We start from the raw sequence: 24,968 nt of genomic DNA on the forward strand, positions 1-24,968 counted from the left end.
GAGGGGTGGGGTGTTCGAGGTCATTCAGTCCCTCTCTGATTCACTCTGTCGGCGTGTGTGGGGACGGGTAGTTGGAGTAAGGAGTCGCCGGGCGGTAGTGCATCTCCAAACGTTTATTGGGAAAGAAACGCCGCTGAAAATTGCACCACAGGCTGAAGAAACGACCCCCGGTGACGACTTCTGGGGGATAATTCAACGCAACGACTGCGCCACTCGCACAACCAACAAACGCAACCAGGCTATCAAATGCTAACCAGCTAGCCATCCCTGAAAACTGACGGGATCAAGGTGTTGATAGCTAGCCTCCCAGCTAATTATCTATCAGCTAGCATCCTCCAGCCGTAGCATCATTAGCTTGCTTTTCCTCCTCGCGTACGTCGAGACTTTTAACAATTGCTCGTGGCGGTGCCTTTCAGCTCGGGAGCACCAAACCCCACATTTAAACAAAAACAGACAGCGGAGCTTTCTAACTAGCTGCTGCTGGAAACAGCGTCTGCGTTGCTTTAGTTGACACCATCACACCCATCTCCCCAACCCCTTCTCCTCTGCCCCTCTCCCTCCACCCGAAACACTGGAAATCCACAAGCGGCCGGATAGCGGCGAAGGGCCGGCGAAGCTGGGGGTGGTAACGATACCGGACTCGCAGGGAGTCGTAACGGCTACAGACAAGCTCAGCCGTGGGGATCTACCGACAAGTATGGATGGGCTGGCCGTGGAAGTTCGCGGCTCGAATGGGGCCTTCTACAAGGTAACCTGGTTACAGTCGTAGTTTCTAGTTGTCCCAGTTAAAAGTTTTGTTTCAGGAAGACAGTTAGGTTTCGTTCTTCTAAGCCCAGCTCTAGCTAGCAATTACTTGAGCTATGATAGCGTAGGTCCATTCCTGGCTAACAGGGATGGTCTTGCGTTCCATTGGGGTTGGCCATTGTAGGGTGGGAAGCTAACTCCAACTAGCTATTAAGCTAGGTACACTTGTCATCACCATGTATGGCCTATTTTTGTTCGTTTTAAGTAAATGTCAATATGAAAACATGCTATACCGCAAGAAACGGATTCCCAATATTTTGACATGAGAGAGAGTGTTTCTCGTAACATATTGCTTTGTCTCTAAATGTGAGAAGCAAGCAGGGCTGCTAGCCAGACAGCTGTTTTGCAGTCCCTGCGTATAAGTATGATGAGATGCTACATCAAAGCAAATCACATGCTCACGTTATAGCTGCACTACTGAACCTTGAGTCTTATGTTTGTTGTTCTAACTAGGAAGAACTAGAGTATCGGTTTCTGTTTCACTTCTGTCTCGTTTGTAGCAGAGGGTGTACTGTCACATATTCAGACACATGACTTCAAGTTAATGTTGCTGCTGTGTCACATCTTGCTTTCAAACACTAAAATAGCAACCCTGTGAATTCAAACTGAATTCTGTACATGCATTTCATTATAAGACAGACTAAATAACGTTCTTTTATTAGTCATGCAGATTTGGGACTTGGCGAACATGGTGACATCTGGCATACTTTTGATAGATAGATAGGTACATCGAATCTTAGTTACAAATCTGATGCTGGTAATCCTGATCTGAGCAGACACCATGATGGTTTGGCATACGTAAATAACCCCTCTCATTTCTCCCTGCTTTCTGCTCTTAATCTGTTGTGATCGCTCTTATTTTTTATTGCACTCAGTCCATTTCTCCATGTGCTCTGCTCCTTTCTGTCTTCGGGTGTTCAGTTGGTCAGCTGGCCACATGGTGGCTTAGCAGTGAGCCTATATTTACTCTCCTCATGCAGCTTCACCTGTCGTTCTGTTTTACAGGGTGACAGTTTGGCTCTGGCGTGAATGAACGCTTTCCACTCATCTCTATTACTCCCATCGTCTCACAGCTCTCATTTTATGGATGAGGTGGACATTAAGCTGTGTTAGTGACATTCTAAATGTCCTATTTCAGTAGATGTATTGTCTCTGATAAGAGATAGTCATGCACAAAGCGTTATTGCTTTTTTTCCTGTTGTGATTGACACAAGGGGTAAAAAGGATTTAGCTTTTTGAATGCACCTTGGTGTCAGTGTGAGGCAGTTTTTTTCTTTTAGCTATGAATTATAATCATTTTTATAAACCTGTCAGCGCAACACAGCGCCAGTCAGTAAAACGGCACCTTGTCTAGTCTGCGACTTTTGCAGCGGCAAGCACACGCCAGGAAAGATGATAAGAACTGAGGACTCAAACAATTGTATTCTGTTGAATGTGAGTGCTTCTCTACATTAGTTTCTTTTTTTGACTCAATATCTTGCAAAAATCGCAGCACTTTTTTGCACATTTATGTAAATTTGATCATAAACTGAATATATCCAAATGCAGTAGCTGCTTTTGTAGAAAAAATACAGCCATACCCTCTCACCCTTTTTTGTGAGAGAGGAAGCTTTAAAACATAGCTCCTTTAGTCCAAAAGGTCTAGGTCACCACATGGACCTGCATGTGGCTGTTGGCCTGAAGATGAAGCAGCGTCGTAAAGGAGCTGCCTGTGACCGCTCTGTCCACCAGTCATGTCATGTCATGTTAGAAAGAGGGCTTGCCTGCCCTTTGACCTGGTAGCACTTGGTGTAAGCAGCACTTAATCTGACATAACATGCCCATGCAGTTGGTTCCTAATGTGACCTTTGGTAATTGAAGGATGAGCACTTTTTTTTCTCAGACCTGCTGTCATTGCTGACTTTTTGTCCAGAAGCTAGCCAGGTCTAGTCCCAGCGTGACGCTGCAGTGTGAGAATCGGATGTTTGTGATGATAGAGAGGCATGTTTTGATCAGTAACCCACACTATTTCAGAGTAGCTGTAGGTGGTGGTGATTGATAATCAGAGTTATAGTCCAAATTGACTTCTTAAACAGGGTAAAATGATGCAAAACTGCTATTAAGGCAGCAACTTCCCAGCAGGTGAATCCACAGCTGTCCCCGACCCCCACGCATGCTTGCAAGTGAAAATACTGCCTGACTTCTCTGTCCCATATATGGTAGTGTCATACTGAGAGACATGCCACACCCACCACTTTCCTGCCGTCTTGTCATTGCTCAGCATTGGGGCGGTGTTGGTCAAAGTTGAGGGCTGCTGTGACAGATTTGTGGATGCTCATGATGGACAAGTACCACGTTGAATTGAACTTTCTCGTAATAGTGTTCTCTGCCTATCAGGTAGTCTGTCCATATGGGCTTGGCTTAATGAGTGCCTGCCTTCTCCATACATGTGTCCTCATGAGCATGCCTCCTGTAAAACTATAATTTTCCAACTTGCAAACAAATAAAGAGCTTTTGCATTTTCAGTCTGTGTGTGTGTGTGTGTATGTGTGTGTGTGCGCATGCACGCATGCATGTGTGTGAGAGAGATTTCCAGGCTGTCTGTGCTGTCAGGAAGAGTCAGTGTTCCTTGTCACTTCATCCAGCACAGAATTCACAGCCAAATAATTGTGTCAGTGATGTGATGTCTTGGCCTCCAAAAAGCCCTAGATGCTCTTTTTCAGCAACATTCACAGTATTGGTCTAACACAGCTTAAAAGCCATCTGTCTGTTGTTTACATGAAAAATCAAATGCTCACAACACCACCTCTCATCACTGTCTCTGTCTTGGAATAAAACTCTCTCTCTGCTTTTCCTTTAGGGTTACATCAAAGATGTCCACGAAGACTCACTCACAATTGTTTTTGAAAACAAGTAAGTTTGCTTTCTCCATTCACCTCTCCTGTATGTCTGCTTTATGATAAATAGAGCATACATAGGGAAAGCAAGCATAAACTGTAGTAGTTGACCGTTATGATGACTTCTCCAGACTAGTGCTTTTCCCAGACATTCAAAATGGTCTTCTTCAGCACCTGTGCTTGGCATGCAGCTGTCTGTATGTGTCTCTTGCTGTTTTTTGCCTCCTGTTCTGACCCTTCCTGGCCTTATGCTCCTGATAGCATGCTTTCCTATACTCCTAACCTCGACTGTCCCTTTCAACCCCCCACCCACCCTTCTAGTCCCTCTTTATCTACTTGGCTCCGAGTGTATAACAGGGTGCCCCTAAAAATAGTGAGTCAAAGTATGCAGGGTGGGAGGGATGGCAGAATGGTGGAGTGTGTCGTTTTTGGGATTGTTCCCACCCACCCCCTTCTCTTTTTACCTTGCTTGAGCACATGGATGTATTAGAGGTGCCAGTTGTATAAGACAGCAAATGAATATAACACCTTTTTGATTTGTAATGATAATGATAGTGCTGATGAATGAAAATTCCTTTTAAACCTAGCATTCAGAATGAGAGGACTTCTTAGATTTAATTCTGAATGAACATAGAAAATGAACCAGTTTCCATTTAATGTGGCTGTTGTTATAAACTCAAGTTTTGCCTGTCAAACTCATTTACTGAACTTCATAGTACTCTGTTGAGCTATTTCCAAGTTCTCATTTAATGTAAAAGAATATCATACAATTAGCATATTTATTCACTGTTCAGACAACATTCCATGAACTTCCTTATTAAACTTAATGAGCCATTTAAATTTTCATTATCTCGGTTAATGTATTGCACAGCAGTAAATGGACAGTACAAGAAAGTACTTGGACAAGGTTGCTTGAGCTATGTAACTGCATTCGATTTTGTCACATGCGATTGTTAATAAGCTGATGTATGTCTGTGTTGTGTTTCATCTTGCCATAGCTGGCAGCCAGAGAGACAGTTGCCCTTCAGCGACGTGCGGTTGCCTCCTCCAGCCGATTACCACAAGGATATTGGTGAAGGAGAGGAGGTGGAGGTAAGGATTTTCGCTTTGCATCTTTGGCAGTACCACTGCCTCTGCGGCTCACTAGTCCAAAATGAAACCATGTAGATTTAAAATATTTATATTACTGTAAAACAACCATAACACCTTCAGTGATAGATTAATTATTTCTTACAACATTCTGTATTGTTCATGAAACATCCATCAATTATGCTGTAGCATTTTCTCCCTATTGCACAGCACTGATTAGTTGTACAGTATGCATCCTGCTTTAATAAAAAACAGACAGTGGATTGCCAGGATTCCATTCATGACAGCATAGGTCTGTCATTTTTTTTGTGGTCACATCTTGGTTTCCATCATAACCGCACAGTTAATGAGTGTAATAAGATTTGCAAGTGTGTGAGATTTTTGCAGTTTGATATCCATCTCAGAAAATATCAAGGTATTACACAATTATCAGTTACAATGAAGGCTAAAGAAATTAAAACAGCAAATGCTTTATTATAATTCCACAAAATATTATGTCATGACAGACTTGATATAAGATTGAATTGATAGCAAAAGTAGATGGTATGATAATCAGTTTTCATAGCATGAAATACAGTGAACCTATATACTGCTGCAACTCTAGATGTATAGTTTTTGTGTCTGACATTCAGTATGTCTCTTCTTACAGGTTTACTCCAGGGCCAACGAACAAGAGCCATGTGGCTGGTGGCTTGCCCGGGTCAGAATGATGAAGGGAGAGGTAAGTGAATGTAAACAACCAGTGAACATTAACTGTCTAAAAATGAGATTAAAATAATAGCTAAGAGATGAAGGGGGTTTCGTTGCTGGTACCTGCTGACACAGAAGAGTGACCAGATTAAAAAAAAAACACTAAAAACAAAAAAAAAAACATGTCCTTTCTACTTTGGAGCCGTGTTTTGGATCCTCAGTCTGCCTCTGTATGTCTCCAATAATTCAAATATCATACTCGGACAGCAAGAAATTAAAAAGAACAACATGCTGTTTTGTTGTCTTCTCGTGCTAAAATAAATTTTAAACCACACAGTTATTTATCTTTCAGTCTGGTTTAATCTGCCTGGTCTTCTCAGTTCCTCAGTGCACTGGATGAATTGTTAGTTCCTGAATATTAGTTAGTTGTCCTCGAGCCATTTAGTCAAAAGGGAATATTATTATTGAGAGAATGACACCTTGTGTTAGTTACAAATCCAGTGGGTCTTTTGTCTGTGTAATCAGTGTTTAATATCCAGTAAAAGAGGCAAAGCTATCATCTTTCACTTTGCTTTAGTGTTTTGGTGTATTGCCAGTAACTGTTTATTGTCTTGGTGCTGCTGTGTGCTGTATGTAGAGGTCTGTAGTGAGATAGCTATTGCTGAGTAATGAGCTCAAAGAGTCAGTATGTTCTTATGCGGTCTGGCATTGTATCTTCAAATTATATTTCTCATACGCACTCTGCTTTTTCTTCATACCGACTTGTTATGTCAAAATGGATTTGCGCCAACCCCAGTCTAACAGGTACACTTGGCTTATTTTGATGTCGTTTTCTTTTTAATTTTCACATAATTCCAGATGGGACTGGCTCTTAGTCACCAGCACCAACTGTAGGTTGAATACTGGGTCAGTGGGATATGGAAAGGACAGCTTTGTAGTACTACTGTGCCACAGGAGTTGCTGCTGGTGTAGTGCTGTTATTTGGAGCAGTGTGATAAGAGCCTGCAGGAATGTCTAGCGTTGACTGATGGCTTTAATTCTGTCCTTTTGAGCATGGAGTACGCAGTCTTCATCTCGCTGCCTCACTCTCTCATGGTTCCCCTTTTTCTTTGGCTGCATTTTTTTTTCTGCTTCTCACTCTGGTACACAGAAACAAGTGTAGTGTAACAATATATAAATAAAATTAACAAAGCTGTAGTAGAAATGATTTTTTTCAAAAAATTGAAGTATCATTTTTAAAAATTTAGACCAGACATCAATGAATTTTTCAATTTGACATTTGATTTGGCATTATAATATGAGCTGAATACAGCAGTTCTGCTCAGTGTAGTATGTCATGATGGAATGGATTTTTTTTCCTGGTTATCTGAGCTGTCAGCATTTTCGTGTGTGTCTGATATTTCTGGCTATTTTATTAAAAATCTGTGTCTCTTGTGCTGTTTTCAGTTCTACGTGATTGAATATGCAGCATGTGATGCCACATACAACGAGATTGTCACATCAGAGCGCATCAGGCCTCTCAACCCCAACAGTCCTTCCTCTCGAAACTCCTTCCACAAGGTCCCCATCCCTGTCCCAGAAGACCTGCGGGACATGTGAGTATCTTTACATTGTCAAATCAGTACATCCAGCAGATACAATTATTTGAATTAACATCAGTATTTGGCAGTGCCAGAGAATTTGAAGTGAAAAGTAAATAAACTGAGATTTCCATCACAAGTTTTACTCAGTGAGTAGTGATGTTGTAGTGGCCCACTGCTGTTAAATGAGTAACCAGTCTTACTCTCCTGCTGATTTGTTTTCTTATCAACAGCTGTGCAAATGACAACATTCACAAAGACTTCAGGAAAGCTATCGGAGCCAACTGCATCTTCTACAGTGCCCAAACACATGAACTCATTGTGCTGGTTAGTACTCAGAATACACACTTTAGCTGGGTCTAATCTTAAGGACAAGTGAATGGCTTTGTTACACATGACATTAAGATCTGAAAGGTTGAGATGAACTGCATGTTGAAGACTCTGTGGGTATTCCCAAGCTATTGTTAGGTTTAGATTGGAATCCAGTCGTGCCACATATAATATCTTGCTTCTGCTTCCCATCTTTCTGAAGTGTTATTCTTTTAGTCCAAAACAATTTCCAAATTCACTTCAACAACTTTATCAGTGCTTATTATGGACTCCTATAATACTTGCTCATTTTCGCAGACGCTGACTAAACACTTGCTGACAAATTGTAACTGAATCCCCCCTTTGTTTTGTTCTCAGTCGACAAATGAAACCACAGTAAAGCGTGCTACTCTTCTGAGCGACATGCATTTCCGCAGCATCCGTACCAAGCTTATGCTAATGTCCCGCAACGAAGAAGCCACCAAACATTTGGAGGTAAGCATACTCGCATTACTCATGTACACCGCTAACTACATTTAGTCTTGCCTGCCTGTACAGATATTAGTCAGCGGCTTGATTTAGACATTTGCACAAATATACCTTTGTGTTTCTCTTCTCAGACAAGTAAGCAGTTAGCATCAGCATACCAGGAGGAGGTGAAGGTCAGGGAGGACCTGATGGGCCTTGCCATCGGCTCCCATGGTGCCAACATCCAACAGGCAAGGAAGGTGCCTGGCGTCACAGCTATTGAGCTGGAGGAGGAAAGCTGCACGTTCAGGATCTATGGAGAGGTATGCTACCATTGTATGTCCTGGGTATGTCAGCTCTTGTCATAATATATGGAAAGATATACTGATGTGTAATTTGGTCTAATCTTGTGTATTGTTTTACAGACCCCAGAGGCAGTAAAACAAGCTAGAGAGTATCTTGAGTTCAAAGAGGACTACTTTCAGGTACCCAGGAACCTTGTAGGTGAGTGAGCTACATTACATTCCTGAGGGAGCTCATTTTGTTGGTGACAACATCTCACTTCATCACCATAGCATATTCTTTATTACGCCACATATACTCTCTTATTATCATGATGTTTTTTTAACCTTCTTTTTTTTTCTTCTTTTGTTTTTTCTTTCCTTCCTTCCTTCGTAGGCAAAGTCATTGGCAAAAGTGGCAAAGTTATCCAGGAGATTGTGGACAAGTCAGGGGTGGTCCGTGTCAGGATTGAAGGAGACAACGACAAAAAACTTCCCCGGGAGGAGGTAGGCAGGCAGGGGGCAGGCAGGGACGACACTGCCAGCAGCAAAGAGGTGAATCGACTGTTTGGCTTGTTTACCAGTCCCCCACACACCCCCCCCTCGCCACTTCACAAACAGCGAAGCTGCTTAGTTGCGACAGCGTAGATGTCTGCTTTGACACTGTTCCATTCTGCTGTTTTGTCTCTCTCTCTCTCGTTTTTGTCACTAGCACTTATGTTTTCATCACTTTCAGTCCACACAGCCCACAGGGCAGCATATGTCAGTTATGTTGGGCATGTGTGGGCACTTGCCAGTCCGTTGTCTGAGTGTGCTTCATGTGATTTATTTATTTATTTGTTTATTTATTTTTTAAAGCACAGCAGTCATTCCAGAAATGGTCGGTAATTTGCCACTTAAAATGTTATTTTAGAATAAGGTATGAGCTCTTTTGAAATCGGTGATATGTCCCCAACAAAGGGGCTCAGTATTTGAAGTGGTGATTGTCTCTTCTGTTCTGTTAAAAAAATGACACTCAACTCTTCATCTTTTTCTCTCTGTGTTTTTATCAGGGTATGGTTCCCTTTGTGTTTGTGGGAACCAAAGAGAACATCAGCAATGCTCAGGCTCTGTTGGAGTACCATGTGTCCTATCTCCAGGTTAGTCAGTCCTCATGTTCTCCACTAGGCAGTGGCACTTTTCTTTTCTTTTCTCTGTCACTCAAAAAAACTTCTGTTTCTGTTTTTACTTTGAATCTGAACAATAAATATGTTTTGAACATAAATGTGTTTCTGCTCAGAATATCTGGGCACTTGGAAATATGTTTCCTAGAAGCACAGGTCCTGTTTGTGACATGTGGGGTAGGGTGCAGCTGGGAAGCATGGGTGTGTGCAGGGTCATTTCATATTGGTCACCTGTCTCCCTCCTGCCAAGAACCCCATGAGGAAAGCTGCTGAGAACGCCTCATTTTGCCCTTACCTCATGTGCTTTTATAAATAGCTTCTCTCTGTGGGATGGGGTGAAGGGTACACAGGAGTTTAGATTACCAGCTATCTGGACCCTCAGCTTCCAAAAATAAAAGGACCCCCCCCCAACTCCCCTGCATAGTTTCACTTCCTTCACACCTCCCTTGAGGTTCAGCTGTCGTTGGTGGAGGCAGCTGTCATGCTGTCAAGTGAACCACCCCCCTCCAAATCACCGCCACTAAACCACCATAGAAACTGCTGTCATTGCACTGCTGCCGTTAGACGGCAATGCCCACCACCACATTTGTAGGGCATATGTGAATTGAAATTTGAACTTGTGATAGTAGATAGTACTATTTTTAAAAAATGTCATTAAATTGTCGGCAAACATGATAAACTTACACCTTATTAACTTTATCCTGGTTGTAACTTTGTGTTTGTACCGTGTTGAGAGAAAAGAGCACAGTCCATTTTGCATGGCAAAGTGATATTACATGGTTAGCGAATTGCTTTTATTATTAGTTTCCCTTGTCAACGACAGCTTTTCCTTGCTTTTAATGGGTGCCTGAATCAAACCACCCAAATAGGTTAACATGTCTAATCCAGTTTGCCATCTTTGATTCAAAGGACCTGAGAACATCTGTTGCAGCAAACACAATGAGGAGTTCTTTCAGCTATCCTCGTGCCACATAATATGGCATTCACTTTGTCAGCAAAAGCAAAGTTTCCATTTACACAGTATGCTTCCCATGCACTTGGTCACTCAAGGCACATCCAGAAAATTTCAGCTGCTTTCGACAGAACTCCCCTTCCCACATTTTAAATTTTGGCTGTTGTTTGAAAAAGACAGGAGTCTACAAAGATGGCAGTGAGGTAGTGTGGACAGATTTGGCTCCTTTTCTTAACCTGGATCTGTACAGACTAATATTTAAACTCGGGCAATTGGCCATCTGCCAGAAATTGGTGGGTTTCAAAAGAAGTGATCATGTTCGAGGTTTTTTTGTGGAGTTGAAATTTGCCCACAGTCCATCTGTTTGGAACACTGAACTTCACACATTACTGCCACTTAGTGGTAGAGTGATCAACTTCATAACAAGCACAATACCAGCCCCACCACAAAGTAGATGTTTTAAGACCATGGCTTGGTCCCAGCTCACTGCAGCAGGGGATGTGTGTGCTAATTTGCTGGCTGAACAAATGTGGGTCTGTAGTGGAAAAAATTGCAGTTAATGACAGTCTACCAAATTAAGCCACAAAATCTGTGATTGTTGTGAGTAGGATGTATTGTAGTAATACTGCTGTCAAGTTTTTGTAGCTTTAATAGTACTTCATTTATGTATGCTTTTAAACATTTTTAGAATGCCTATTTGATAGCATTAGATCATTGCAATCTGTCTATATGTGCATCATCTTAAAAATTACACGCATGTTTTGTTTATTGTTAAATATGCTAATGCCTGTCACTCAGATGATCTACATATAGTTGTAGCACCTGCAACACTTTCACATCATTTTGTCAAAAAGGAACGGGCCAACTTGTCATGCCAGATAGCTTTATGAGTTTCTTATATTTCACTTAAAGCTCTGAATGATGATAGTGGATTTGTTTTTCCAGTGGTCCTGTAGGTTATTCAGCTTTTCAGTACTCCGAGGAACAGGCTATGAATTTCGCGCATCTACAACCGTCTTTCTTGTCTTTGCCCCATAGGAAGTGGAGCAGCTGCGTCTGGAGCGTCTCCAGATTGACGAGCAGCTCCGTCAGATTGGAGTCGGCTACCGTGCGCCTCCCAGTCGGACTGGGGGCCCAGGCGTTGACCGGGAGAAAGGCTACTTGACAGATGAGAGCAGCAACTCACTCCACACCTCTCGCACGTATGGGGGCCGCGGCAGAGGGCGCCGGGCCTCAAACAGCCAGTACTCTGGATATGGTGAGAATGAAGGCTCTGAAACAAAATTGCAGTTTGACGCATTTGACGATACTATTACATCTTATTTGTATAACCCCTTTAAAAACACAGTTTACAAAGTGCTTTGACGGAAAAAGCAATAGCACAAAGTCAAGTCGACTCAGGAATGCAAGGCACAGATGGAGAGACCAGATTAAGAAAAGGTTCAGAATACCAGTGGCACAAACGTACAACGAAAAGTAAACACAATTTAAGCAATAATAGACGACATAATGTAAAAGCAAATTAAGCAATAAAAACCACTTTAAAAATAACATCACATTTGAAGTGAGACCATAAAAATGGGTTTTAAGAAGTGATTTTAAAAGAAGTCACAAATTGTGCAAGCCAAGCGGCCCTTGTGGCCAAAGCACCTTTTAGATTAAAGCCATGACTTGGAACAGTCAGAAGGGCGGCACCTCACGATCTAAGGCTGCGAAGTGGCTCACATGGGATCTGCATTTCTGTTATCTAGCTTTTGGCTGGACTCCAATGAGCTTTAGAAGTAAAATCTTCAAATCAATTCTGAATTGAACAGGGAACCGGTAGGAGTTCTGAACTAGTTGCAGGCAGAAGAGAAAACTTTGAGTTTCTGCCAGTAAGGAGTTTACACTAGTCAAGTTGAGAGAAAATGAGTGCATGAATGACTTTTTCAAGGTCAGAGTATGAGAGCATTGGTTTATTTCTGGACTTGATTCTCAGTTCAGTAGAGTTTTTATATTAGAAGAGGACCAAGGATACTCTCAATGAGACTTCTTGTGTATCTTTTCTGATATTAAATTAGGTCTTTGTGGAAGGTGTATCTGTGTTGTCTGCAAGGCAATATAAAGATCCATTCTTATTTTGGATGATTTAGCCAAGTGGAAACATGTACATAGAAACAAGTCTGATCTAATGTGAGGGTTTATAAGACAAGTACAACATACCTATATACATATATATATATATATACCCATGGTGACTAAGTTATGTTCTTTCTAAAAGGTAAGAATAAAACAAACTTGGTGCCCTTCATGCCAGCCCAGTTTTTGCACCTGTCAATTAAAATCATATGATCTGCTATGTCAAAAGCTGGATTTAGGTCTGTGCTTAGGTTTCCTTTTCCATGTTTCTGCTTTATCCAGGCACAAACTCTGAACTGTCCAATGCTTCTGAGTCGGAGGATGTTAACGAACGAGACCAGCGGCCCCGTGGCATAGGTGGTGACGAGAGAGGCTCTCGAAGGGGAGGGAGGGGCCGAGGCTCTAACTCAGGACGAGGCCGCGGAGGGCCGGGGTCCAAGCCCTCGAACACCATTAGCTCAGGTAATTTAAGCCCATGTTCTGATTAGGAAATGACAGGGCCATGTACACGCTATTATAATTAGTGGTCATATTTTCAACTTTTCGATTTTCACCTTATCCAGATTACAGGTTATGCATGTAACAGCCCATTTCATTCATGTGTACTAGTCTTACAATAAGTTCATTTTAACAATGCTGCTGAGTTTTTCTTGAAATTTCCATCATGATAATAATTGAATTTCAACCTGTAATCCACTGAGATATTGAGTGATGTTACAATAATGGTAAGTTGAAAAATAGAACCAAGAGTAAGGCGCTGCTAAGCAAATGTCCAAGGAGCATTGTTTTGTATTTAAAGTGTGTTTATCTTAGGTGATGAAATAAACGAGAGCTCATTTGAGAATTAGAGGGACATTTGTTGGAGAATGCGCATTTGTATTAAAACTAGAACAAATAAATAAAAATGGCAGATTAGGGGCAAGTGTAGTAGCAACACTAATTTTCTATGCAACATCCAGTGCTGAGGGACCCAGACAGTAACCCTTACTCCCTGCTGGAGGGTGAGGGAGAGCTGGCCGACGCAGACCTCAGTGAAGGGATGGGAGGAGACCGCCGCAGACGCTCCCGCCGCCGCCGCAATGACCAGGAGCCCAGTGTCATGGACGCTGCCGCAGAGTCGGACAGCCAGGCTGGGCCCAGTGAGAACGGGCTGGGTGAGAACTTCAGTGTTGTATTCCCATCACTGTTCACTGTGCAATCATTTTTTGAAAGTGTAAATAGTTGCCAAAGCAGGAAAACACCGGCATGTTGCATGTGACATTTTCTGAGAGTCTAACTCAGATTTTCTCATTTGACTGCTAGATGACGAAGCCCGACCTCAGCGCCGCAACCGAAGTCGCCGCCGTCGTAACCGTGGCAACCGCCCAGAAGGAGGTTCAACTAGCCGTGACAGACAGCCAGGTGAGAATGGTGAGTCATTATGTTTTACTAGTTAACATTTTCCTTTCCAGAATGAACAGGATATTCTGGATCAATACAAGCCTTTGTTTTCAAGATGCTTTCCTCTGGGAATCTGCAGATACCTTCCTTAAAGGAGCACCAGGGCATTTTGAATCTGTATCTACTATATGTAGCCCCCAGAAACTGTTTTAGCTAACAGATGTCCATGTTTCCAGTGACTGTTGCTGACTACATATCCCGTGCTGAGTCGCAGAGCAGACAGAACCTGCCTCAGAAAGAAAACCACGCTGACCCCGAGCCCAAGGTACCGGCAGAAATGCACACGTTGACCTCTGCTTTCCCTTTATTCACATAAAGATTGTTGGACCATTCTTAGCTTTTCCCACCTTTTGTACCTACAGGAGAATGGGACCAGCACCCAGATGCCTGAACGAACGCCCTCCAAGCGTTCCCCTAGCAAGGGCATGTCCTCGCCCAGCGAGACCCTGACCTTGGTCAATGGGGTCTCGTAAAGAGACGGCCCTGCTCCTCGCGAACCCAAGTCTAGAGCAAGACTCCATGGCAAACTCTGTCCCTGCTTGCATTAACTTAAACCTTAAACAGATGAGTGAAAAGTACCTGACAAAATACCTGAATTCATACTATGAGAGTGAAAAAGTACAAAAAAACGACAAACGCATCTACTTTAAAACACACGTTAACGGTGTATGCTATCCTATCTATCAGTACTTAGTGCTTATTTAAAAAACAACTAGCTTGCCAAAAAAGAGCTGGTGGATATGACTTGATTTTTAAAAATACTGAAATACGAGAAACAGGACAAGACTTTTTTTGTTTCGTTTTCGAAAACGGTTGTCTTTTATTTGTGTCTTTTTTTTTCTTTTTTTTCTTTTTCTTTCTGTTTTTTTTTTGTTCATTTTGTTCATTGTTTATCACTGGTTTGGACTTGGCGGTCGCTCTCTCAACCGAAACAGACGCTTCTCTTAACAGTGTTTAAGTACAGACGAGAGATGTAAGCTGTAGGGAGTGGCGTACGAGCAGACAGTCCAATAGCTTATGTGACGCGATGTTCGCACACTGTACCTAGGAGTGGAGACAGACAGATTGGAATATTGATAGACATTGTGCCTTGAATTTGAAAAAAAAATAATAATAATAAAAAACTTGAGTTTTTCCATTAAGTTTGTTTTCGTTTCCTGAGAGGAAGAAAAGATGGAGAGGTTTTTCTTCCTTATTATTTTTGGTTACAAGAAGAGAACAGACCTGAGTGACGAGTAAAACGAGTGGAACTAAGGAGGGAAAAAAAACAACAAAAAATAAAAACAAAAAAGAGGGAGTGTCTGGCCAAGGTGAGGAAAAAAGTCTGGTGCCAAACGCAAAATTCAAGGCGCTTGTCCTCATTCAGAGTAGACGGCGTCGGGGGTCAGTGCGTGCGAGGACGCGCGTGTGTGTGTTTTTGTGTGCGCAGTTGAGATATTTGGCAACCACAAAACTACACTGGGAGAGGGGTGAGGCAACAAAACGCAACGCCGCCCTGGGCGGGTCGCACGGTGAGGCATCTTTATTTAAAAAGAGGTCCTTCAAGGGTCCAGGGTGGCACCCATACAGCCTTGTATACAGGACAGGCTGAGACCAGACAGACGGCTGACTTGAACTATAGACTTAGACTATAAGAGAACTATACCGTGCCTCTTTCTCTTGTGTCGGAGGGGGTGGCGGTGCTAGCTTCCAGTCACACTAGTGTCTTGATAAACCACTGCAGCGGGCAGCTCCGAATGCACACGAGGGCGACCACCTTTCTTGGGACGGGTGCTGCTGGTGGGGGAGGGGGGCGGGGGGTGGGGGCTGGAGACTGCGGACTGTGGGATTGGGACAGCTTCAAATGACATGAGAGCCACAATGACACACAAGCCCACGCTTACAGGTACACACACACACACAACAGGCATACACACAAGGCACATGCAAGTTGATGTGGTCGCCCGCGTGGCGCAAAGTAAGAGGACCGCAACAGAAAACTGTAAACAAAGTGTCTGTCTTGTACCTGGCAGTTTGGGTTAGCAAATGGAGTAAGAGAGGGACTCAAAACCTCAGTGGCTCTCTGCTCATGTTGTTACTGTTGTCTTGGTTACCGCTCTCAAGTTTTTTTTGTTGCTATTTCCACATCTTAGAAAATATGAAATAAAAAATTGAAGTGAAATCAACCTCTTCTCTGGAGATGAACTTTGATTTCTCTGTCTTGTGACTTTGCAGTCTATTTTTCTAACTTGCATGGCATTTAGTTAACGAGTAGTAGGTGGTGCCTGTCCTGTGCATGAGGAAAGGGTGTTATTAATCTGACTTACAGAGCCATTGTTTCATTCAGTAGAATTGCTGCTAATGTACACATTGAATGTCCAACTAACGTAGAAACTCTACCTTGAAGAGAGACGAACTATTTGTGACTTAAAACAAACAAACAGAAAAAACAAAAACTGTTTCCCAAGTTTCAGAGTTTCACAAAGTATTAAATAACAAGGGCAACATTGTGCATGACAAGCAAAGCGTCCACATGACCAAAGGTTTTGAGAGACCGATGAATGGGATGGTGGTTGAATCGAGATGACCCAGATGCTGCTCTTATACATTTCTGCGCACCTGTATGTTGTGTTTATAAAGAATGAACGAGCACTTGAGTATTTGTACCTTGGTTCCGTTGCATGTGTGTGAGTGGAGGACGAATCCCTATCTGGTATGTTTGTGTTTACCTTTATACCTCATTGTGTGAGTACTGTATTTCCTTATGTATCTGTGCCCCTCGTCCTGTTGAAAGGCTGCTGGCTGCTGTGTGTGTGTGGGTGTGTGTGTGTGTGTGTGTGTTTGTGTGTGGGTGCTGGTTGTACAGTCGACTCCGCTCTGTCAGATTTTGTCTCTGGTTTTCTCACTCATGTTCTGATGGCAATAAAGGACTTTTCATTGTTTGGTATATATTTTTTCCTGAACAGTTTGTTCTTTTTAACAATATGCCCAACTTACACAGCAGCCAAAATGTCTTCTTTTTTTTTCAGGGTTAATATAATTGAGGCACTGTAGTTATTTAAGCATTTTAAAGTGACAGCAAGTGGAAGACGTAACTGCGTCACTAGTGTTAAATTTGTCTCATGCTATTTTAAGCAATCCTAATTTTGAGTTCACAGAAGCATCTGCGCTAGCAATCCAGCTATTGTCATTTTTAGCATTTGCTGGTGCTTTGCCTCATCCACATTACCCTTGTGTAGCAATCCTAGCTGTGAATGGGCCTTTGCTAAAATATAGTTTCTCAGATGTGCTGCTCTGATGAAAGTTCCTGCAAAGACCGGAGGCGCTTCTCATTTTGTGATGTAAACCCACTGTTGCATCGTGCTGTGACACAGTGGGCTGGTTTAGCAGTTTCCTGTCTCTTGTGAATGTATCATAAAAGGACATTTTAATATATATAATAGATAAATATAATAGCAGAAGGCCAGTTGGAAGATACCAACAAGAGGACTGCGAATTCTGAAGCTCCACACACTGAGCATACAGTAACTGTTGACTGGGTGCTGCAACAGTCATCTTTTATCAGCTTTATTTGTGTTTAATCATACAGCATTTGGGAGATACTGAACTTTAAATGATTTGTTCTGATGACACTTGGGTTTTTTTTTTTATATTTGGCCATCATTCTGTGTTGGATTGGAAACTAAACAAAAAAGACACCATCCTGACTATGACGTGTGGTGTGTTGCAGCATCATGCTGTGAGGATGCCTCTTTGTAACATGCCCCGAAAAGGCTCGTGAAGACTTGGGGTAAGTGAATGCAGCAGAATACCTGAAAGTAAGCCTTGGCTGAAGATTTATTTTCTCGCAAGACAGTTCCTTAAAGCCAGTCAGATTGGTTTATAAACAACAATGTAATATGGAGAGCACTGGAACTTCCAAGTCAGTCTAATCCCGGATTTGTGACACCGCTCTTCATGAAACGTCTTGTATAAAAGAATGAGGGGAATCATCGCAGTATCCAGGTGTTCAAAGCTGACAAAGATATTTCCACACAGATTGAAGGTTGGATCTCATGCCAAAAGTACCTAAATATTTAAAGGAGGTGAATACTAATTTTTGAATGCTGTTTCTCTTCATATAGATTTGTTCAGTTCTATTGTACTTCAGTGCATCCTGCAATGAAGCTGTTGTACAGTTTGACAAAGCTGAGATTCCTTATTCGATAGGTTGTTGTTCAGTGTTATTCTCTGACTAATCATACAAAACTGGTGATCCTGTTTAGAACAGCGTTTGTCCTAATGTCTCCACTGTCAAGTTGACCCAGAGCTGGAGGAAAGACCTGCAGCTCAAAAACTGTTGGTGTGCCTATTTGTAAATAATTTAGGAGGATGCTGCAAGAAAGAAATTCTATGAAGTCCTCCTCTGTGACTTTGCTTTTGTCAGTGTTTGTCTCCCTCTGCTGGACAGTTACTGTTGTAGTCAGACCCGTTAGATTTTGGCAGCTGAACTATTGGAAAATACTGCTTTTTAAAAAACTTTTTGGATTTTTTTCCTCCTGGGATTGATGGAACAACAAATCACAGATGCCTTGTTTCTGCCACACTGTTCATACACAATTTGTGTCTATGTGAGTCTGGTTTGCTGAATTTTGTCTCATGACCAGAAAGGAATTCAGAAATTGACTGGCTATTCCTGGAACAAGCAATTATGTTGAGTCCAAAACTTCTTTCTTCACTTAATGTACTTAATTCTATTTATTCATTGAATACAGACATTTTAATGGCATGCCAGTAGAGCAGAAATACTGCACAACATACTGTAGTTCTACTGTATTGTGTGAATAAGGCCATTCATGAAAATGCATAAAGCTGCAGAAATCTAACTCGAAGCATTTCACCATCATTATGTTTACAGCTCACATTGTTCCTATGCCAGTTTTTCATATGAGAGTCTTGAACAAAACACAGCTTCAGCCTCACAAACAGCCTGCTCGCTTACACTTGGAGTTTACTGATCTGATAACATTTGTGTTCATTTGCTTCCTGCGCATATCAACACGTATGGAAAGTTTGAGAGTGCCCCATCACCCACCAATTGAGTTAAGGTGCTGGTGAAAAAGACAGCGAGTCACACTCCAAAGCAGAAGGTGGCGCTAATGCGCAAATAGCTTGGATATCAACCGCCCATAATACGTTCAAGCAACAGCCGTAACAGAGAAAGAAGACGAAGTAGAAGACGACCAAGTTGTGCCGCCGAATGAAAGCTGTGAGTACTGTCGATTTATGTTTTTCCCATTCATTTCTTTCGTTTTTATTACATCTTCAAAAAGTAACTTTACACAATGTCAGTGGTTGATCTGAATCTTATTTGTCACATCAGACAAAATGGCTAACGTGTGGAAGCTAACGTTAGCTTGCTAATAGCATTCAAGTAAAACAAGCCTGACTAGCAGTTAGGACCAGGAAGTGAAAATACAGAAACTTCATCAACTTTATTGTTTTCTTAATTCACCTGTGTTTACAGTCTTACGGTCCATGCTAATCACAACTATTATATTTTAATAAGAACAAAGCTTAACGTGCCAATTTGTGACTGGGTGAGAGACTTTATTACCGTTTTGTTCTGGTGGCCCTCGCCCTGTGGTCGGCTCGATTACAAGCTTGCTATTTCCTGATAATGACGTTATACACACACCACTTGCTCTTTCGCTCTGTTACTATATGGTGTCGTCCAATACTGTTTTTATCTCTTTTAGGGAAGTACACAGGAGCGATAATGGTGAAGATTTTCATTGGTAACCTGTCCCAGCACGCTGGGAAGGAAGAAGTGGAAGCTCTGTTTACCCAGTACGGCACTGTGACAGAATGTGCCAAGTACAAAAACTATGCTTTTGTCCACATGGAAGACCGCAAGTCAGCCACCAAAGCCATCCGGGAGCTCAATCAATACAAGCTGAATGGCAGGCCTATCAACGTGGAGCCCAGCAGAGGGAAGGGCCCCCAGGGCCCTGTGAAGATCCATGTAGCCAATGTAGAAAAGGGCTTTGATAAAGAGCTCCGTGACCTGTTTGAAGAGTACGGCACTGTCACAGAGTGTTCCATTGTCAAGAACTTTGCCTTTGTGCACATGCCCAATTCTGAGGAAGCCATGGATGCCATACAGGGCCTGGATAATGCAGAGTTTCAAGGTAAGCAAATTTGACGTACCACTCTGTGAATGAACGGACTGAAAGTTGTTGGAGTTGCCATAGTGTTCGAATTCAGCTTTTTACATTTGAGGGACAATGTTTTTCTCTCTCTCAGGAAAGCGCATACATGTTCAGTTATCAAAAAGCAGACCCAGAGGGGCACCAGAGGAGGAGGACTATCCACCTCCACCAGGCAGAGGAGGTTATTATCCTCCTCGCTACCCAATGGAGAGGCCCGAGCCTCCCTACAGAGGTCGCATGCCTTACCCTCCTCCGCCGCCATTGCCTGCCCCTCCGAGGCGAGCTGCTTACCCCGACCGTGGTTATGGTGAGCGAGATGGCTATGGGGTTGTCGATTACTATGAAAAATTCAGAGCCCATCCTTACAGCTCAACAGGTTATGATGACAGGCGATCCAGTGCCATCCCCCCTCCTCCACCTCCTCCCTCGGCACTGGTTAGAGAACGTCTCGGAATGGGCGCCCCTGACCCATACGAGCGCCGTCCGCTCCCCCCTCCTCCTCCTCCTCCTCCGTCCTCCATGATCAGGGACCGAAGTCCTATCAGGCGAGCCCCCCCTGCGCCACCTTCATCAGCTGGTAACGGGTACTCTTATGAACGGTCCCGGCTCTCCCCGCTGTCGAGACCTCCAATGTATTCAGCCCCTCGCCCCAGGGACTCCTTCACGGAGAGAATGCCGCTGCCGCCCCCACCACCACCACGATATGCAGGCTATTAGGCCCACGCGAGTGTAATACAAGGTGAGAACAGGGTGTGGGTGTTCCGTGCCATCATAAATCACATTAACAAGAAGTAGGCGTGATTGAGAAAACATTCAAGGAATATGTACCGAAATTAATTTGAGCGGTGTATCCATAAGTTGAGGGAGAATCCCGCTTAAATAAATCACCATCAGACTGACCTCTTAATTCCTGCAGATCTAGTCCAGCCAAGAGATCAATATACACAACAATTAAACATAGCTAATAGAATCCTAAAATATTTCTCATCAGTCTTGCGCGAATTCTGAGTAAAACACGCTCCTTGACATGTGTGGTGTGCTCTCTTTCCAGGTTTAGAATATGACAAGATCGTCGTTGTCTGCTGATGCACGTGGCGCTATGCATCCCCCTCGTCTATGGCGGATTGCGTTGCGTTCGCCTGAGCCTTACTGGAAGCGACTCTATTGCGGACAGCCTCGTATTTAAAAACATACGATACCATGTCTACAGTTCACGTTTTCTTCTGAGCTGTTTATACATTTTTTGTTCCTCTGCTTGTTTTACTGTTCAGATCCTTAAAATGTTGTGCAGAATAGGATGCTGGCTTAGGAGCTCAGTCTATTTCAGTGTGATGAAGTACTGCTGTTGGCCAAGCTCACTTAAATTTTTCCGAATAGATATGGCCTCTGGGATAATGTGACCTAATTTCGTAACAAGGGAAATTATTTAAATTAAAATATATGTAGTCTTTGCAAACAAAATTATTGTGTTCAGACTAAAAAATTCAGTGTAGAGGAGGCTTTAATATAATACAAAGTGTTTCGGATTTTATAGTAATCTCTAAGATTTGCGGCACATGTTAGCATGACAAATCCAAAATTTCCAGTGTGGTTTTGTTTTGGTTTTTTTTTACACTTTGTGTTATCTTTTCTTGCGAACATAGAATATATATACCAAGCGTTATGTATGGTTTTATTTACTCTTCAAGTTGCTTTTCATTTGAAGGCTTTTTAATAAACGAATCAAACCCAAAACGACGTTTTAACTGTGAAATTATTCCTCGTTTAGATAGGCCTTTTAGCCCAGTGTCTTGGCAGGCAGAAACTATTCACTAGACCAGATGTACTTAGTAAGACACAGGCGTTTTTAACTGTAAACACGTTTTCAGTTTTATTCATCACACTTGGTTACACTCATTCTTCAGGCTTATAAGCTTGACACAGGGTAGGTGATGTTTTCTCTGGCCCGTTCATTTCCAGCAAAAACACGTGAGACTTGTTCTTTGTTTGCTAATGAAACGCCTCATTTGCTGACCATTCCAGTCTTGTGTTGATGCACGTTTGCCTGAGCAGCCAGGCTAAGCGATGTGAAGTGAGGGAAATAAAAACAAAGGTTATCAGTTCAACCTTCCTGTTTTGAGTCCGACTTCCCCTCAAAGTTAATCCAGCTAATAAAATCTGTAGCTGTCCACAAACAAACAAACCGAACAAACGCACTTGGCTTGTCTTTGTTCTTCTGTGACTACACGCGATGTCCGTCGGCTCCTTCGTGGTCTCCGTGGCACATGGGTGGGCTGTATCTTCCCTAGGTAGCCGTCATCCATTGCCTACCTTGTGTCGAGCCAGTTAAGTAGTTTTAGAATAATAATCTGATGTAATGGCTGCTTTGCGATGGCCTGTATTACTGTCCTTTTCGCTGCAGTTGTTTTAAAGTTCTTCATTCTCTGTCATTGAGTTTGTATTGCATATTGGTCACACTTATCGCTGTTGTGACTTTACATTTCTATATTTGTACCACAAATTGCATGCAGGCATGGTATTCTTAGTATTTGTGCTCTTTGTAGGTTAGATTCTGTGAAGGAGATGGCAGCTCATGGTAAGTTGTCCTTGGAAGATGTGCAGCATCCTGTTGAGAAGAGGTAAGTACTGGTTAAACTTTACAGCAAAGCACCTCTGACTAATGCACTAGTTTGCCTCCTGCCGCCCCCTTGTGTTGTTTCATTCATACAGCATTACAATTTATTACAATTTATCAAGTATGTTTTTTAACGTTTTTTCTTTTTACATCATTAATACAGTTATCTTGACTGACCTCATCTCCCATATTTGTTTTGTTTATATTTTAATTTTTAATCTTTAAATTAGTCTCATTCATTTTGTTCACAGACATTTGAAGTTGATGCTTATTTTTAATTGTTTTTTTTTTGTTTGTTTTTTTTATATTGTTATGATGAAGAGTGGGATTGCTGACACTGTCTCCTTGTCTGCAGGCCTGTCCTGAGTTTTTGGTCTCTGAACATGAAAAGCTGTGAAAATATGTGGTCAGACGGTTTTGTACATGAAGGTAATGCAGTATGGGTTCAATCATAGCTCACAAAATAAGTTGTTTTTCTTGTGGAGTTTTTGTCTGAAGTGTTTTGCTTTTACAGGAAGTGGATGTGGTCCTTCAGTGAGAGTTTGGATCAGTAATTGGATGAATTGGGGCATCCGATGTTATCAGAAAACCTGCACGATTACATCTTTGTTCTCTCCAGCTGATGACACCGAAATAATGGATGATGTTCGCGTGGTGAAAACATTTTGGATTGATTTTTATTTTCTCAAGACATCTCAAACTTGACAAAGACATTTTTAACAAAAAAAGCTTACCTCCATCTGTACCTTCCCACAAGGGTCCTCTAACCAGCCGTCTTTTCCTAACTGATGAAAAGGAGGTATGGATTATTACTATACAGTGTTACAATTTTGACTGGATTTTGCTATAAAACCACTGGATGTCCTTTGACACACAATTGTTAAACCTTCTTGTTCTGTAAAAATTCATACCTATCAACTACTATATGCACATGAAACCACTTTATATTGTACTGTAGGCAGTTATAAACAGATATTTGCAAGACTTCATTTTTGATGAAATGTATAAACTGTCTTATTTTACGTTGCCTTTCCAGTATGAAGCATAGTAAACCTTACTGAATGAAAGGGGCGTCTGGACTGACGTCTTAAGATATAAGATAGCATGCACTGGATAAGAAGCAAGCACATCCTCGACAGGTGGATAGATATCATGTCTGTTACTTGTGAAAAGAAAAAGTAAGACAAAGCGATCTCTCATTTTACTCAAAGTATAATTTGAAATCCTAATTATCTTTAAAAAAAACGAGAAGTGGCGTTTTCTCTTTTCCCCTTTTGAGAGTTTTATTTGCTAACTGAAGCCATTTCAGGTCACTTGCTGTTTCTTAATCACAATTCCTCCTCCCAAGAATCGAGTTGTGAGAAATCACGTGTGGTGGTTTTAGTGTTACTGTGTTGCCTGGAAGTTCTCAAATATGTTTTACTGGACTCACCTAAGTGCCTCCTACCCAACACAACAATCTCATTCCAAACATTTATGACTGTTGTACTCATCATTCCTGAAGTCTGGTGTTAATGACCACAATAACACAGTGATCGCTGATCTCATTCTTTGTTTCCTTCAGTGTAGTAAGATAAGGATTCTCCAGCCAGACTGGACTTTGTTCTGAGACTATACAGAGATAGTATCAGTTTGTTTTATCAGTTCTTTGACTGTTTGCGGATTCCCAACCAGAGGCACTTGTACTCCAGATGGAGAGAGAAAAAAATCCACTGACAAAAAAGATTTTAAAAACTACATCCACATATTGACAATTGATTTTGGTGTTACTGAAGAGTGTGTAAGTAAGTAAGGGGAGGAAATTAAATAAATAGTTAAAAGTAAATCCAGATAAATACTTGAATTAGCTAAAAACTGTAGAAATAGATAAGTAATGGATATATGGCTTGAATGTTTCACAGTTTTTGCTAATCTGTGTGGTTATAGTGTGTTTGTAAAGTTTATGAAACCAAACACTGACAGCTCAAAAGTGTAAAAATACTGTCCATGATGCACTGTCTCATCTGTGCATCAATATGTTGTTTTGGGTTTTTTTTTAAATTTAATCTGTTCATGTAATGTTGAGTAGAGAATCTGATAAACATGTGTGCACACTATCCAAACACATTTACTTATGTAAAGCAGGTCCTTGTACTGTATTTCCATTTTATATTATTCCATTTTATTTTATTTCCACTCCTTTATAATAAATTCCACTTCATTTCAAAGGGAAATATTGTCCTTTTTACTCTGTTCAATAGCTTAAGTTACCTGTTCAGTAGGAGTAATAAAATACTAATTACACGTTAATGTTCCTGTTTTCCATAATTTTAAGTATCCTTTGCTGATAGTGCTTTGGTTTGTATGGGAAATTTTGCTTGTAATGGAGCGATTAAGTGATGTATTGATTTACTTGCTGCAAAGGAACACTTGAA

The 24,968-nt window shown here is 41.8% G+C and overlaps 2 protein-coding genes across 9 annotated transcripts; both read left to right on the top strand.

The window, feature by feature from the left end:
* Positions 1–15: 15 nt before the first annotated feature.
* fxr2 (fragile X mental retardation, autosomal homolog 2) lies at positions 16–15,935 on the top strand. 4 transcript variants are annotated; one of them, XM_046379978.1, is made up of 17 exons: positions 16–748; positions 3,644–3,696; positions 4,679–4,772; positions 5,419–5,490; positions 6,906–7,054; positions 7,273–7,366; positions 7,727–7,843; positions 7,969–8,139; positions 8,242–8,320; positions 8,495–8,652; positions 9,150–9,236; positions 11,251–11,470; positions 12,613–12,792; positions 13,290–13,484; positions 13,633–13,731; positions 13,947–14,035; positions 14,133–15,935. In XM_046379978.1, the coding sequence occupies exons 1-17, from the start codon at positions 698–700 to the stop codon at positions 14,241–14,243; spliced, it is 2,019 nt and encodes a 672-aa protein (XP_046235934.1). In that variant the 5' UTR covers positions 16–697; the 3' UTR covers positions 14,244–15,935. The 4 variants fall into 4 exon arrangements, with proteins under 4 accessions (XP_046235934.1, XP_046235936.1, XP_046235933.1 ...); XM_046379980.1 differs by having other exon boundaries at positions 8,495–8,604; XM_046379977.1 differs by having other exon boundaries at positions 17–748; positions 13,633–13,740.
* Positions 15,936–18,854: 2,919 nt separating this feature from the next.
* LOC124054239 (RNA-binding protein 4-like) lies at positions 18,855–24,742 on the top strand. Of its 5 annotated transcripts, XR_006842334.1 has the most exons (6): positions 18,855–18,997; positions 19,488–19,919; positions 20,035–20,679; positions 22,484–22,558; positions 22,910–22,983; positions 23,069–24,734. XR_006842334.1 is itself a non-coding variant. In XM_046379982.1 (4 exons), the coding sequence occupies exons 2-3, from the start codon at positions 19,508–19,510 to the stop codon at positions 20,655–20,657; spliced, it is 1,035 nt and encodes a 344-aa protein (XP_046235938.1). In that variant the 5' UTR covers positions 18,855–18,997; positions 19,488–19,507; the 3' UTR covers positions 20,658–20,679; positions 22,484–22,657. The 5 variants fall into 5 exon arrangements, 3 of the variants coding, with proteins under 3 accessions (XP_046235938.1, XP_046235937.1, XP_046235939.1); XR_006842335.1 differs by lacking the exon at positions 20,035–20,679 and having other exon boundaries at positions 23,069–24,742; XM_046379982.1 differs by lacking the exons at positions 22,910–22,983; positions 23,069–24,734 and having other exon boundaries at positions 22,484–22,657.
* Positions 24,743–24,968: the final 226 nt, after the last annotated feature.

This window comes from Scatophagus argus, chromosome 23, assembly GCF_020382885.2.
Source record: "Scatophagus argus isolate fScaArg1 chromosome 23, fScaArg1.pri, whole genome shotgun sequence".
Taxonomy (NCBI): domain Eukaryota; kingdom Metazoa; phylum Chordata; class Actinopteri; family Scatophagidae; genus Scatophagus; species Scatophagus argus.